Source organism: Stenella coeruleoalba (assembly GCF_951394435.1).
Source record: "Stenella coeruleoalba genome assembly, chromosome: 15".
NCBI lineage: Eukaryota > Metazoa > Chordata > Mammalia > Artiodactyla > Delphinidae > Stenella > Stenella coeruleoalba.
Window position 1 is genome coordinate 40,351,887 of NC_137161.1, and position 11,513 is coordinate 40,363,399.

General features: G+C 38.5%; 1 protein-coding gene across 5 annotated transcripts in view; it reads left to right on the forward strand.

Annotated features, from left to right (window-relative positions):
• NDUFAF5 (NADH:ubiquinone oxidoreductase complex assembly factor 5) overlaps window positions 1-10,597 on the forward strand; it is a gene marked incomplete at its 5' end in the record, with an annotated part of 32,858 nt that extends 22,261 nt beyond the window's left edge. For 2 of the 5 annotated variants that reach the window (XR_013831604.1, XR_013831605.1), the window contains 2 exons: window positions 7,557-7,653; window positions 9,624-10,190. Coding sequence is in view for 1 of the 5 variants with exons in the window: in XM_079945132.1 (XP_079801258.1) it covers window positions 9,624-9,707; window positions 10,054-10,136; window positions 10,318-10,410 (260 nt within the window). Of the gene's footprint in view, window positions 1-7,556; window positions 7,654-9,623; window positions 10,191-10,317 lie in introns of those variants that run through there. The other 3 variants (XR_013831603.1, XR_013831606.1, XM_079945132.1) reach the window with 3 other exon arrangements.
• Between the last annotated feature and the right edge of the window lie 916 nt (window positions 10,598-11,513).

The window sequence follows — 11,513 nt, forward strand, 5'->3', positions numbered from 1 at the left end:
GCTGGAAAAAGTTACCACCCATTGATTTAAAAATACAGAACTTATTCTGTTCTAAGTGCAATTCTGTGAGGTTTTCTAATATCCTAATTTTACAGATGAGCAAATTGAAACATTGAGAAGTTGAGTGTCTTGTCCATGGTCACACTTAATCTGGAATTAAGTGATTAAATCCTATACTGCATACTTGATCTCTGCATTTGTTTCCACTGAAATTACATAGATGTTGAGTAAAATGCACTAATCTTAACTGTACAGCTGCTCGTATTTTTAAGTACTATATAAACCACAAACTAGAACATTTCCAGCCCCTAGAAGGTTGCTTCATGCCCCTTTCCAGTTGATAACTCCCCTTCCCTTAAGGGTTTTAATCGTTCATGTATTTTAAGGAACTGTTGTCTAATGTTTACCTTTAAGAGGCTTTGCCAGTGCTTCTCTTATTTTTACTGTAAAGCCTTTTACACAAACCATGTGCTTTAGTCTTTAATGTCTCTTATTCTTTTTTCTTTTTTAACAACTTTATTTGAGTATAGTTGCTTTACACTGGTGTGTTAGTTTCTGCTTTATAACAAAGTGAATCACCTATACATATACGTATATCCCCATATCTCCTCCCTCTTGTGTCTCCCTCCCACCCTCCCTTTCCCATCCCTCTAGGTGGTCACAGAGCACTGAGCTGATCTCCCTGTGCTATGCGGCTGCTTCCCACTAGCTATCTATTTTACATTTGGGAGAGTATGTATGTCCATGCCACTCTCTCACTTTGTCCCAGATTACCCTTCCCCCTCCCCGTATCCTCAAGTCCATTCTCTAGTAGGTCTGCATCTTTATTCCCGTCTGGCCCCTAGGTTCTTCTGACGATTTTCTTTTTTTCTTTTTTTTTTTAGATTCCATATATATGTGTTAGCATACGGTATTTGTTTTTCTCTTTCTGAATAACTTCACTCTGTATGACAGTCTCTAGGTCCATCCACCTCACTACAAATAACTCAGTTTTGTTCCCTTTTTTGGCTGAGTAATATTCCATTGTATATATGTGCCACATCTTTATCCATTCATCTGTTGATGGACACTTAGGTTGCTTCCATGTCCTGGCTATTGTAAATAGAGCTGCAGTGAACATTTTGGTACATGACTCTTTTTAAATTATGGTTTTCTCAGGGTATATGCCCAGGAGTGGGATTGTGGGTCGTATGGTAGTTCTATTTTTAGTTTTTTAAGGAACCTCCATACTGTTCTCCATAGTGGCTATATCAATTTACATTCCCACCAACAGTACAAGAGGTTTCCCTTTTCTCCATACCCTCTCCAGCATTTATTGTTTCTAGATTTTTTGATGATGGCCATTCTGACCGGTGTGAGATGATATCTCATTGTAGTTTTGATTTGCATTTTTCTAATGATTAGTGATGTTGAGCATTCTTTCATGTGTTTTTGGCAATCTATATCTTCTTTGGAGAAATGTCTATTTATGTCTTCTGCCCATTTTTGGATTGGGTTGTTTGTTTTTTTGATATTGAGCTGCATGAGTTGCTTGTATGTTTTGGAGATTAATCCTTTGTCAGTTGCTTCATTTGCAAATATTTTCTCCCATTCTGAGGGCTGTCTTTTCGTCTTGTTTATGGTTTCCTTTGCTGTGCAAAACCTTTTAGGTTCCATTAGGTCCCATTTGTTTATTTTTATTGCCATTTCTCTAGGAGGTGGGTCAAAAAGGATCTTGCTGTGATTTATGTCATAGAGTGTTCTGCCTATGTTTTCCTCTAAGAGTCTGATAGTGTCTGGCCTTACATTTAAGTCCTTAATCCATTTTGAGTTAATTTTTGTGTATGGTGTTAGGGAGTGTTCTAATTTCATACTTTTACATGTAGCTGTCCATTTTTCCCAGCACCACTTATTGAACAGGCTGTCTTTTCTCCATTGTATATTCTTGCCTCCTTTATCAAAAATAAGGTGACCATACGTGCATGGGTTTATCTCTGGGCTTTCTATCCTGTACCGTTGATCTATATTTCTGTTTTTGTGCCAATACCATACTGTCTTGATTACTGTAGCTTTGTAGTATAGTCTGAAATCCAGGAGCCTGATTCCTCCAGCTCCATTTTTCTTTCTCAAGATTGCTTTGGCTCTTCGTGGTCTTTTGTGTTTCCTTACAAATCGTGAAATTTTTTGTTCTCGTTCTGTGAGAAATGCCATTGGTATTTTGATAGGGATTGCATTGCCTTTGTAGATTGCTTTGGGTAGTAGAGTCATTTTCACAATGTTGATTCTTCCAATCCAGGAACAGGGTATATCTCTACATTTGTTTGTATCATCTTTAATTTCTTTCATCACTGTCTTATAATTTTCTGCATACAGGTCTTTTGTCTCCTTAGGTAGGTTTATTCCTATATATTTCATTCTTTTTGTTGAAATGGTAAATGGGAGTGTTTTCTTAATTTCACTTTCAGATTTTTCATCATCAATGTATAAGAATGCAAGGGATTTCTGTGCATTAATTTTGTATCTTGCTACTTTACCAAATTCATTGATTAGCTCTAGTAGTTTTCTGTAGCATCTTTGGGATTCTCTATGTAGAGTATCATATCATCTGCAGAGAGTAACAGCTTTACTTCTTCTTTTCCAATTTGGGTTCCTTTTATTTCTTTTTCTTCTCTGATTGCTGTGGCTAAAACTTCCAAAACTATGTTGAATAAGAGTGGTGACAGTGGGCAACCTTGTTTTGTTATTGATCTTAGTGGAAATACTTTCAGTTTTTCACCATTGAGGATGATGTTGGCTGTGGGTTTGTCATCTATGGCCTTTATTATGTTGAAGAAAGTTCACTCTATGCCTACTTTCCGGAGGGTTTTTATCATAAATGGGTATTGAATTTTGTCAAAAGCTTTCTCTGCATCTATTGAGATGATCATATGGTTTTTATTCTTCAATTTGTTAATATGGTGTATCACGTTGATTGATTTGCGTATATTGAAGAATCCTTGCATTCCTGGGATAAACCCCACTTGATCATAGTGTATGATCCTTTTAATGTGCTGTTGGATTCTGTTTGCTAGTATTTTGTTGAGGATTTTTGCATCTGTGTTCATCAGTGATATTGGCCTGTAGTTTTCTTTCTTTGTGACATCTGTGTCTGGTTTTGGTTTCAGGGTGATGGTGGCCTCGTAGAATGAGTTTGGGAGTGTTCCTCCCTCTGCTATATTTTGGAAGAGTTTGAGAAGGATAGGTGTTAGCTCTTCTCTAAATGTTTGATAGAATTTGCCTGTGAAGCCATCTGGTCCTGGGCTCTTGTTTGTTGGAAGATTTTTAATCACAGTTTCAATTTCAGTGCTTGTGAGCGGTCTGTTCATATTTTTTATTTCTTCCTGGTTCAGTCTGGGAAGGTTGTGCATTTCTAAGAATTTGTCTGTTTCTTCCAGGTTGTCCATGTTATTGGCATATAGTTGCTTGTAGTAATCTCTCATGATCCTTTGTATTTCTGCAGAGTCAGTTGTTACTTCTTTTTCCTTTCTAATTCTGTTGATTTGAGTCTTCTCCCTTTTTTCTTGATAAGTTTGGCTAATGGTTTATCAATTTTGTTTATCTTCTCAAAGAACCAGCTTTTACTTTTATTGATCTTTGCTATCGTTTCCTTCATTTCTTTTTCATTTATTTCTGATCTGATCTATATGATTTCTTTCCTTCTGCTAACTTTGGGGTTTTTTGGTTCTTCTTTCTCTAATTGCTTTAGGTGTAAGGTTAGGTTGTTTATTTGAGATGTTTCTTAAGATAGGCTTGTATAGCTATAAACTTACCACTTAGAACTGCTTTTGCTGCATCCGATAGGTTTTGGGTCATCGTGTTTTCATTGTCATTTGTTTCTAGCTATTTTTTGATTTCCTCTGATTTCTTCAGTGATCTCTTGGTTATTTAGTTGTGTATTGTTTAACCTCCATGTGTCTGTATTTTTAACATATTTTTTCCTGTAATTGATATCTAGTCTCATAGCGTTGTGGTTGGAAAAGTTACTTGATACGATTTCAATTTTCTTAAATTTACCAAGGCTTGATTTATAGCCCAAGATATGGTCTATCCTGGAGAATGTTCCGTGAGCACTTGAGAAGAAAGTGTATTCTGTTGTTTTTGGATGGAATGTCCTATTAATATCAATTAAGTCCATCTTGTTTAATGTATCAGCTAAAGCTTGTGTTTCCTTATTTATTTTCATTTTGGATGATCTGTCCATTGGTGAAAGTGGGGTGTTAAAGTTCCCTACTATGATTGTGTTACTATCTGTTTCCCCTTTTATTGCTGTTAGCATTGGCCTTAATTATTGAGGTGCTCCTGTGTTGGGTGCATAAATACTTACAATTGTTATATCTTCTTCTTGGATTGATCCCTTGATTATTATGTAGTGTCCTTCTTTGTCTGTTGTAGTAGTCTTTACTTTAAAATCTATTTTGTCTGATATGAGAACTGCTACTCCAGCTTTCTTTTGATTTCCATTTGCATTCAATATCTTTTTCTATCCCCTCACTTTCAATCTGTATGTTTCCCTAGTTCTGAGGTGGGTCTCTTGTAGACAGCATACATACAGGTCTTGTTTTTGTATCCATTCAGCCAGTCTATGTCTTTTGGTTGGAGCATTTAATCCATTTACACTTAAGGTAATTATCAATATGTATGTTCCTATTACCATTTTCTTAATTGTTTTGGGTTTCATATTGTAGGTCATTTCCTTCTCTTGTGTTTCCTGCCTAGAGGAGTTCCTTTAGCATTTGTTGTAAAGCTGGTTTGGTGGTGCTGAATTCTCTTAGCTTTTGCTTGTCTGCAAAGGTTTTAGTTTCTCTGTTGAATCTGAATGAGATCCTTGCTGGGTAGAGTAATCTTGGTTGTAGGTTTTTCCCTTTCATCACTTTAAGTATGTCCTGCCACTCCCTTCTGGCTTGCAGAGTTTCTGCTGAAAGATCTGCTGTTAACCTTATGGGGATTCCCTTCTATGTTATTTGTTGCTTTTCCCTTGCTGGTTTTAATATTTTTGCTTTGTATTTAATTTTTTTTTTTTTTTTTTTTTTTTTTTTTTTTTTTTGGCGGTATGCGGGCCTCTCACTGCTGTGGCCTCTCCCGTTGCGGAGCACAGGCTCCGGACGCGCAGGCTCAGCGGCCATGGCTCACGGGCCCAGCCGCTCCGCGGCATGTGGGATCTTCCCGGACCGGGGCACGCACCCGCGTCCCCGGCATCGGTAGGCGAACTCCCAACCACTGCGCCACCAGGGAAGCCCTGTATTTAATTTTTGATAGTTTGATTCTTATGTGTCTTGGCATGCTTCTCCTGGATTTATCCTGTATGGGACTCTCTGTGCTTCCTGGACTTGATTGACTATTTCCTTTCCCATATTAGGGAAGTTTTCAACTATAATCTCTTCAAATATTTTCTCAGTCCCTTTCTTTTTCTCTTTTTCTTCTGGGACCCCTATAATTCAAATGTTGGTGTGTTTAATGTTTTCCCAGAGGTCTCTGAGACTGTCCTCAGTTCTTTTCATTCTTTTTTCTTTATTCTGCTCTGCAGTAGTTATTTCCATTTTTTATCTTCCAGGTCACTTATCTGTTCTTGTGCCTCAGTTATTCTGCTATTGATTCCTTCTAGAGAATTTTTAATTTCATTTATTGTGTTGTTCATCATTGTTTGCTTGCTCTTTAGTTCTTCTAGTTCCTTGTTAAACATTTCTTGTATTTTTTCCATTCTTTTTCCAAAATTTTGAATCATCTTTACTATCATTGCTTTGAATTCTTTTTCAGGTAGACTGCCTATTTCCTCTTCATTTGTTTTTGTCTAGTGGGTTTTTGCCTTGCTCCTTCATCTGCTGTGTGTTTTTCTGTCTTTTCATTTTGCTTAACTTACTGTGTTTGGGGTCTACTTTTCACAGGCTGCAGCTTCGTAGTTCCCATTGTTTTTGTGTCTGCCCCAAGTGTCTGAGGTTGGTTCAGTGGGTTGTGTAGGCTTCCTGGTGGAGGGGACTGGTGCCTGTGTTCTGGTGGATGAGGCTGGATCTTGTCTTTCTGGTGGGCAGGACTGTGTCCAGTGGTGTGTTTTGGGGTGCCTGTGACCTTTTTATGATTTTAGGCAGCCTCTCTGCTGATGGGTGAGGTTGTGTTCCTGTCTTGCTAGTTGTTTGGCATAGGGTGTCCACCCTGTAGCTTGCTGGTCATTGAGTGGAGCTGGGTCTTAGCATTGAGATTGAGATCTCTGGGAGAGCTTTTGCCATTTGATATTATGTGGAGCCAGGAGGTCTCTGGTGGACCATTGTCCTGAATTCGGCTCTCCCACCTCAGAGGCACAGGCCTGACACCCGGCCGTAGCACCAAGACCCTGTCAGCCACATGGCTGCTAGTATTGGAGGGTCTCCTGCAGAGGTGGGGGGTGGCTGTGGCTCACCGCAGGGATAAGTACACTGACAGCAGAAGTTCTGGAAAGTACTCCTTGGCATGAGCCCTCCCAGAGTCTCAATGTCTCTTACTCTGAAGAGGATTAGGATGAATTTATCTAAAGATAACTTGTAAAAGTGATATTTAACAAAGTTGCTATAAATGTTAACTGGTTGATTTTATATTCATCCACTTACCATTTATTGAGCATGTACTATGTGCCAACCACCGAGCCAGTGTTGGAAATAACAGTTCCTGATCTTAGGGAACTCATGCTCCAGTAGAGAAAGAGACACACAGAGATAGGCAGACATATGCTTTTAACTGTAAAGTGAGATAATTCTTTTTATAAGTGCAGGGAGAAACAGAGAAAAATCCCTAAATCTGCTTAGGGAATCAAGGATGCTTTTGCAGAAGAAGCAGCACCCAAGCTAAAATGAGTTTGCTAGAAGAATGAAGGGGTGGGTGCACCTTTGGGGGGTTGGGGCCTTGCATTCCAGGCCAAGGAAAAGGCCTATATAGAACCATGGAGACTCAAGAGGTTATGCTCAGCCTTCACTTTCCTAACTGAGAAACTGTACAGTAATTCAGTATTGCTTGAATATGTAGAATGGGAAAATGACGGGAAATGATGCAGGATAGTCCATTAGAGGCTTATCTAGACTTTATCAGGTCAGCCTTGCAGTCTGTTGGGAGAATATTGTGCAGAGGAGGGACAATCAGATTGATGTGTGAGGCAGCTCACCCTCCAGCATCGTTTATGAGGCATGTTCATGAGGAAAGTAAGACTAGCTAGCATGGTTAACCTCTCTTGTTTTGCATGAGGAGACTGGGCACAGACCGAAATAACTTGCCCAAGGCGATGTGTTTAGTAAGTGGTAGAGCCAGGATTTAAGCCCAGTGTAGCAGCCTGACTCAGATCCTGAAATGTTAGCCAGTCTCCACTGAAAAGGTGAGAGGCAGCTGACGTAGGAAGAAGAATGGTCGAGGGGTGAATGCAGGAGGGAGGAGCTTGGCAGACTTCCAGGGGTGCTTCTCTGCAGACTGGAAGTTGGTGTTACCTTCCAGTTGGTTTTTGGCATTTTACATTGTGTTACACTTTTTTCTTGATGGTTGTGGTGTTTCTCATTTAAGCTGCTATTATTATTAATTCACAGAAGAAAGTCCAGAATGTTGACCTAATTTTACAAAACAAGTTGTGTATCAGCCGATGAATGCATGAAAAGTTTTGGAGGCTTTCACAGTAGTTTTAAGGTAAGTTCAGTTGTTACAGTACTCAGTATTGTTCCTAGTAAACCATAATAAATTAGACTTTTTTAAATAAGCAGTTGAACTTCACCTTAAAAATACTGTGAGAGTCTTTAACAGCTACCTGCTTCCCAGATTTTTCTGTTTATCCCAAAACCCAGAGCTGGTCCGAAGTCCCAGATGTGTTTCCCAGGTGATCTCCAGTAAAGGTCCTCCATGATGCATCATGAAGTTTTATCATTCCATTTTGAAGATGATAAAACTGAGTTTAATAGAGGTTAAGTGACTTTGCCCCAGGTTATGTAAGGGCCAGAACTTGGATTATGATCCCGAAGTCTAGACTCTGTGTGCTACATCACACTGCTTCCCCAAGGAGAAGGGAGGTTCTCAAGTGAGGGAAGGGTGGGCTTCCCTAGCAGCAGAGTTACTGTGCTATACAGTAGTGCTCTGGAGTTTCTGTATCAGAAAGAGCATTGTGCCTAATAATCTTAATTAGTATGTCCTAATACCAGTTATTTAGAAGGCATTTAAAATTTCTAGTGCATTAACTATTTCCATTAAAAAAATTAGGCCTGTTTTCCACTGGTGTTGACTCTGTCCAATGTGTAAGTCATGCCAATGGGGAGTTAAGCAGGAATGAAAGCGCCACAGCCATTATCAGCAATAAACCCTTCCAGTACAAGTTCCAGTTGACCTTCAGTCTCTTGATTCAGTTGATACTCATGATGTGGGAGAATGTTTTTAAATTGGATTATGTAATGGGTCTAAAATGTTAGCACTGGAAGCCTGTAGAGATCATCTAGCCTGGCCAACCTGAGGACCCAGAGAGATGGAACTAAGGTCATGTAGCTACTTCATGACCACAAGAATAAGATCCACCCTCTTCTTCATGGTGATTCATCTACTAGTTTGTATGTCTTTCGTTCTTCATGAATTAAGGCTCTTATACTCAAATAATATGGGGACATTCCTTTTAGTTTCAGAGCTTCATTATTTTAGGGAATAATAGGAACCTTTTGGGATTGGAGAGAAGATGAACTTATTCCAGCTAATTTGCTGATTGTTTTAATAAGCCCATTGAAAAATTGGGAGGTTATTATTTTTAAACTACTAAAGGATACCAACATTGGGAAGTTTATTGGTATCTTTATTGAAAAACAACTAAGAAACCGATTTTTGATCATGTAGCATATAGAGAATAAATGTAAAGGATTCTTACTTTTGAAATTCTTTTAATTTTGCAAACTAGTTTAAAATGTGGTCTTTCAAAGTAATTTTGTTTGACTCTATGCATTAAAAAATATTAAATATATAACATTAATTTTTAGTGAACAATAGACTGACATAATCCTAGCTTTTAGCTGTCAATTTGAAGGAAAGAAATCTAAAAATAAATGTTAAAACATTAAGAAAAGTGCCCCTGAAGAGAATGTACAAAATTGTTTCCTAATCTGGGATCAGTAGAATGTTATAAAATCTGAAAACACATTGTAGTTTTGGTACTACCTAATGAGTCTTCAAGCCCTCTTCCAAGCTTCACATTCATACTTACATTTACGGCTTACTTAGAAGGAGTGAGATGTTGTACCAATGTCTTGTCCTCCTCAAAGAGCAGCTAAAAGGGGCATAAAAATGTGGCATCATTAGAAAGGCCCTTGCCAACGCCTGATGACTCACCTGGAGGGCCAGTCGCCTTGCTTTTGCCCAACTGGCCTACCACAGCCCATTGCTGCCAAGGAAAGCCTACTTATAGGGTTTGCCTCCTGAAATTTGACTTAATACCCAGAAGCTTCAAGTAGTTTTGCTTTAGAGTAACTAGCTATGATCTGAGAGCAAAATGAGATTATTTAGGTTATCTTATGTGACTGTTAGAGAAGGGGGACAATGGGTATACCATTGGGTGAGATAAGATAAAATCTGTGATGTTGAGCTGCTCAGGGTATTTGCTGTATTATCTCAAACTGCCTGTATTTTAGGGATGGGTGAGAGTAACTGTGCTTGGAATAGAAAAGCCCTCCTGCACCGAGACACAATGCTGGCGGCTGCAGCAGTGTACAGAGGTAAGGGAGCTGACCGTTCTTCCCAGCCAGGTCCCACTGACCAACTTGTGCCCTGTCATCTTTATCCCCTAAAATTACATTTTCCTTTCCTGTTAGGGCACCATCAGATTTCTTGTCCTTCCTTTCAAAACGCAGATCCTGTGGCTACGTATCCTTTTTCCCAGCAGCCCTTACTATTTCCTTACTGTCAGCTTCTCGGTGTGGAGGATTTTTCACAAGAGGCATTCTCAGAATCCCATGAGTATTCTAATATTCATTTCTCTTTGGAAGACATGACTTTCATTGAGCAGATTTATTTTTCCTACTTGCATTCTTTTCAGACTCTAACCATGATTTGTCTTTATAGAAATGTACGGAAATGAGGATGGTTCTGTACCTGCCACCTATCAGATCTATTACATGATAGGATGGAAATATCATGATTCACAGGTAATATTACTAAGACAGATCAATTTTTTTCTTAGTGGGTTCATGTTTCCATTTACTAATTACTGTTTATTTATTTAGGGTGGTTTGTTTTTTTTTAAATATAAGACAGCATTAAGAGGGTTAATTAGGGCTATGATATTTATCAGTTTCTAATATCTTTAATCTTTATCATTATTTTCAGGCGAGACCAGCTAAAAGAGGTTCGGCAACTGTGTCATTTGGAGAGCTAGGAAAAATAAATGATCTTATGTCCCAGGGGAAAAAATCACAATAAATATTTTATTCAATGTTAACATAGTCCAGACTTTTCATCAGTGATGGGTCTTTCACATCTAAAATTATTGCATTTTGAAACAAGAAGCAATATATAAGCTATTTACTGTCAGACTTTTCTAATAATTAGAATAGCCTAATACTCTTCTATATTTAGTAACAATTTCAGTTTCACATGTTTTCTGTTTTCATATGGATACTGTTATCTAGTAATTTGAGTGCCTTATTTACAAAGTCAGCCCAAAAGCAAGAAGATATTTCTATGAAAAATCCACAAATATATTAACATACGTAAATTCCTGACTTGTTGGAAAAACATTACCCTTGCTGACATTTTGTACCTTTTTCTCCTTCTGATCTTGTGTTATTTCTGTGAGAGGACGTTAGCTGTGGAGATGAGGAGAATGACAAGTTGGTAGATTCTTTCGTGTTCTGGCTCATTTAGAATAAAAATGTAGTCTTTTATAACAACTATTCTAAGATACTTAAGCCAGAATTATTTGTGATACTGTCTTCTTTGCTATGTTCCTCTTTGAAGAGGAACAGAGGATTATGAACCTCTCTAGAGCTCTTAAGTAGTTTTGTACTTTGGAAGAGTGTTTACCTTTACTGAATCCTTCCTCACCTTTTTTTTTTTAAAAAACCATCAGAATTATAATCTTATTTCTTTCTCACCACCATGATCTGGGTGAGACCCCTATCATTTTATATACTACCTTAGTTAAGAGGAGAACATTTTAAAGAATTACAGAGGCAAAATTACATGTAAGGTATCTGCACAGTGATGAAAAGTGCTGTTTGCTTGATTTCCCTTTGTTGTTTGAGGTCTTTGGCAATATTATTCTAATCCAGGTCCACTGTCCCGTTGTCATGATCAAAATGAATTGGAACCAGTCAAGCTCAGACAGTGTAGAATAGATGGAAGAAGGTGGTGATAAGGCAGCCAGGAGGAAGCTGGGAAGCACCCAAGAGTGAGGACGAGTGTGTTCGCCAGTCAGTGCCGAGCCATTTGCTGTCCTTTTCATTTAATGCACATGGCCCTGCCTCCTCCTCAGCCCTAGGGGAGTTACTGTAGGATTTGCTTCTCTCTGTGTGTCTCCCACC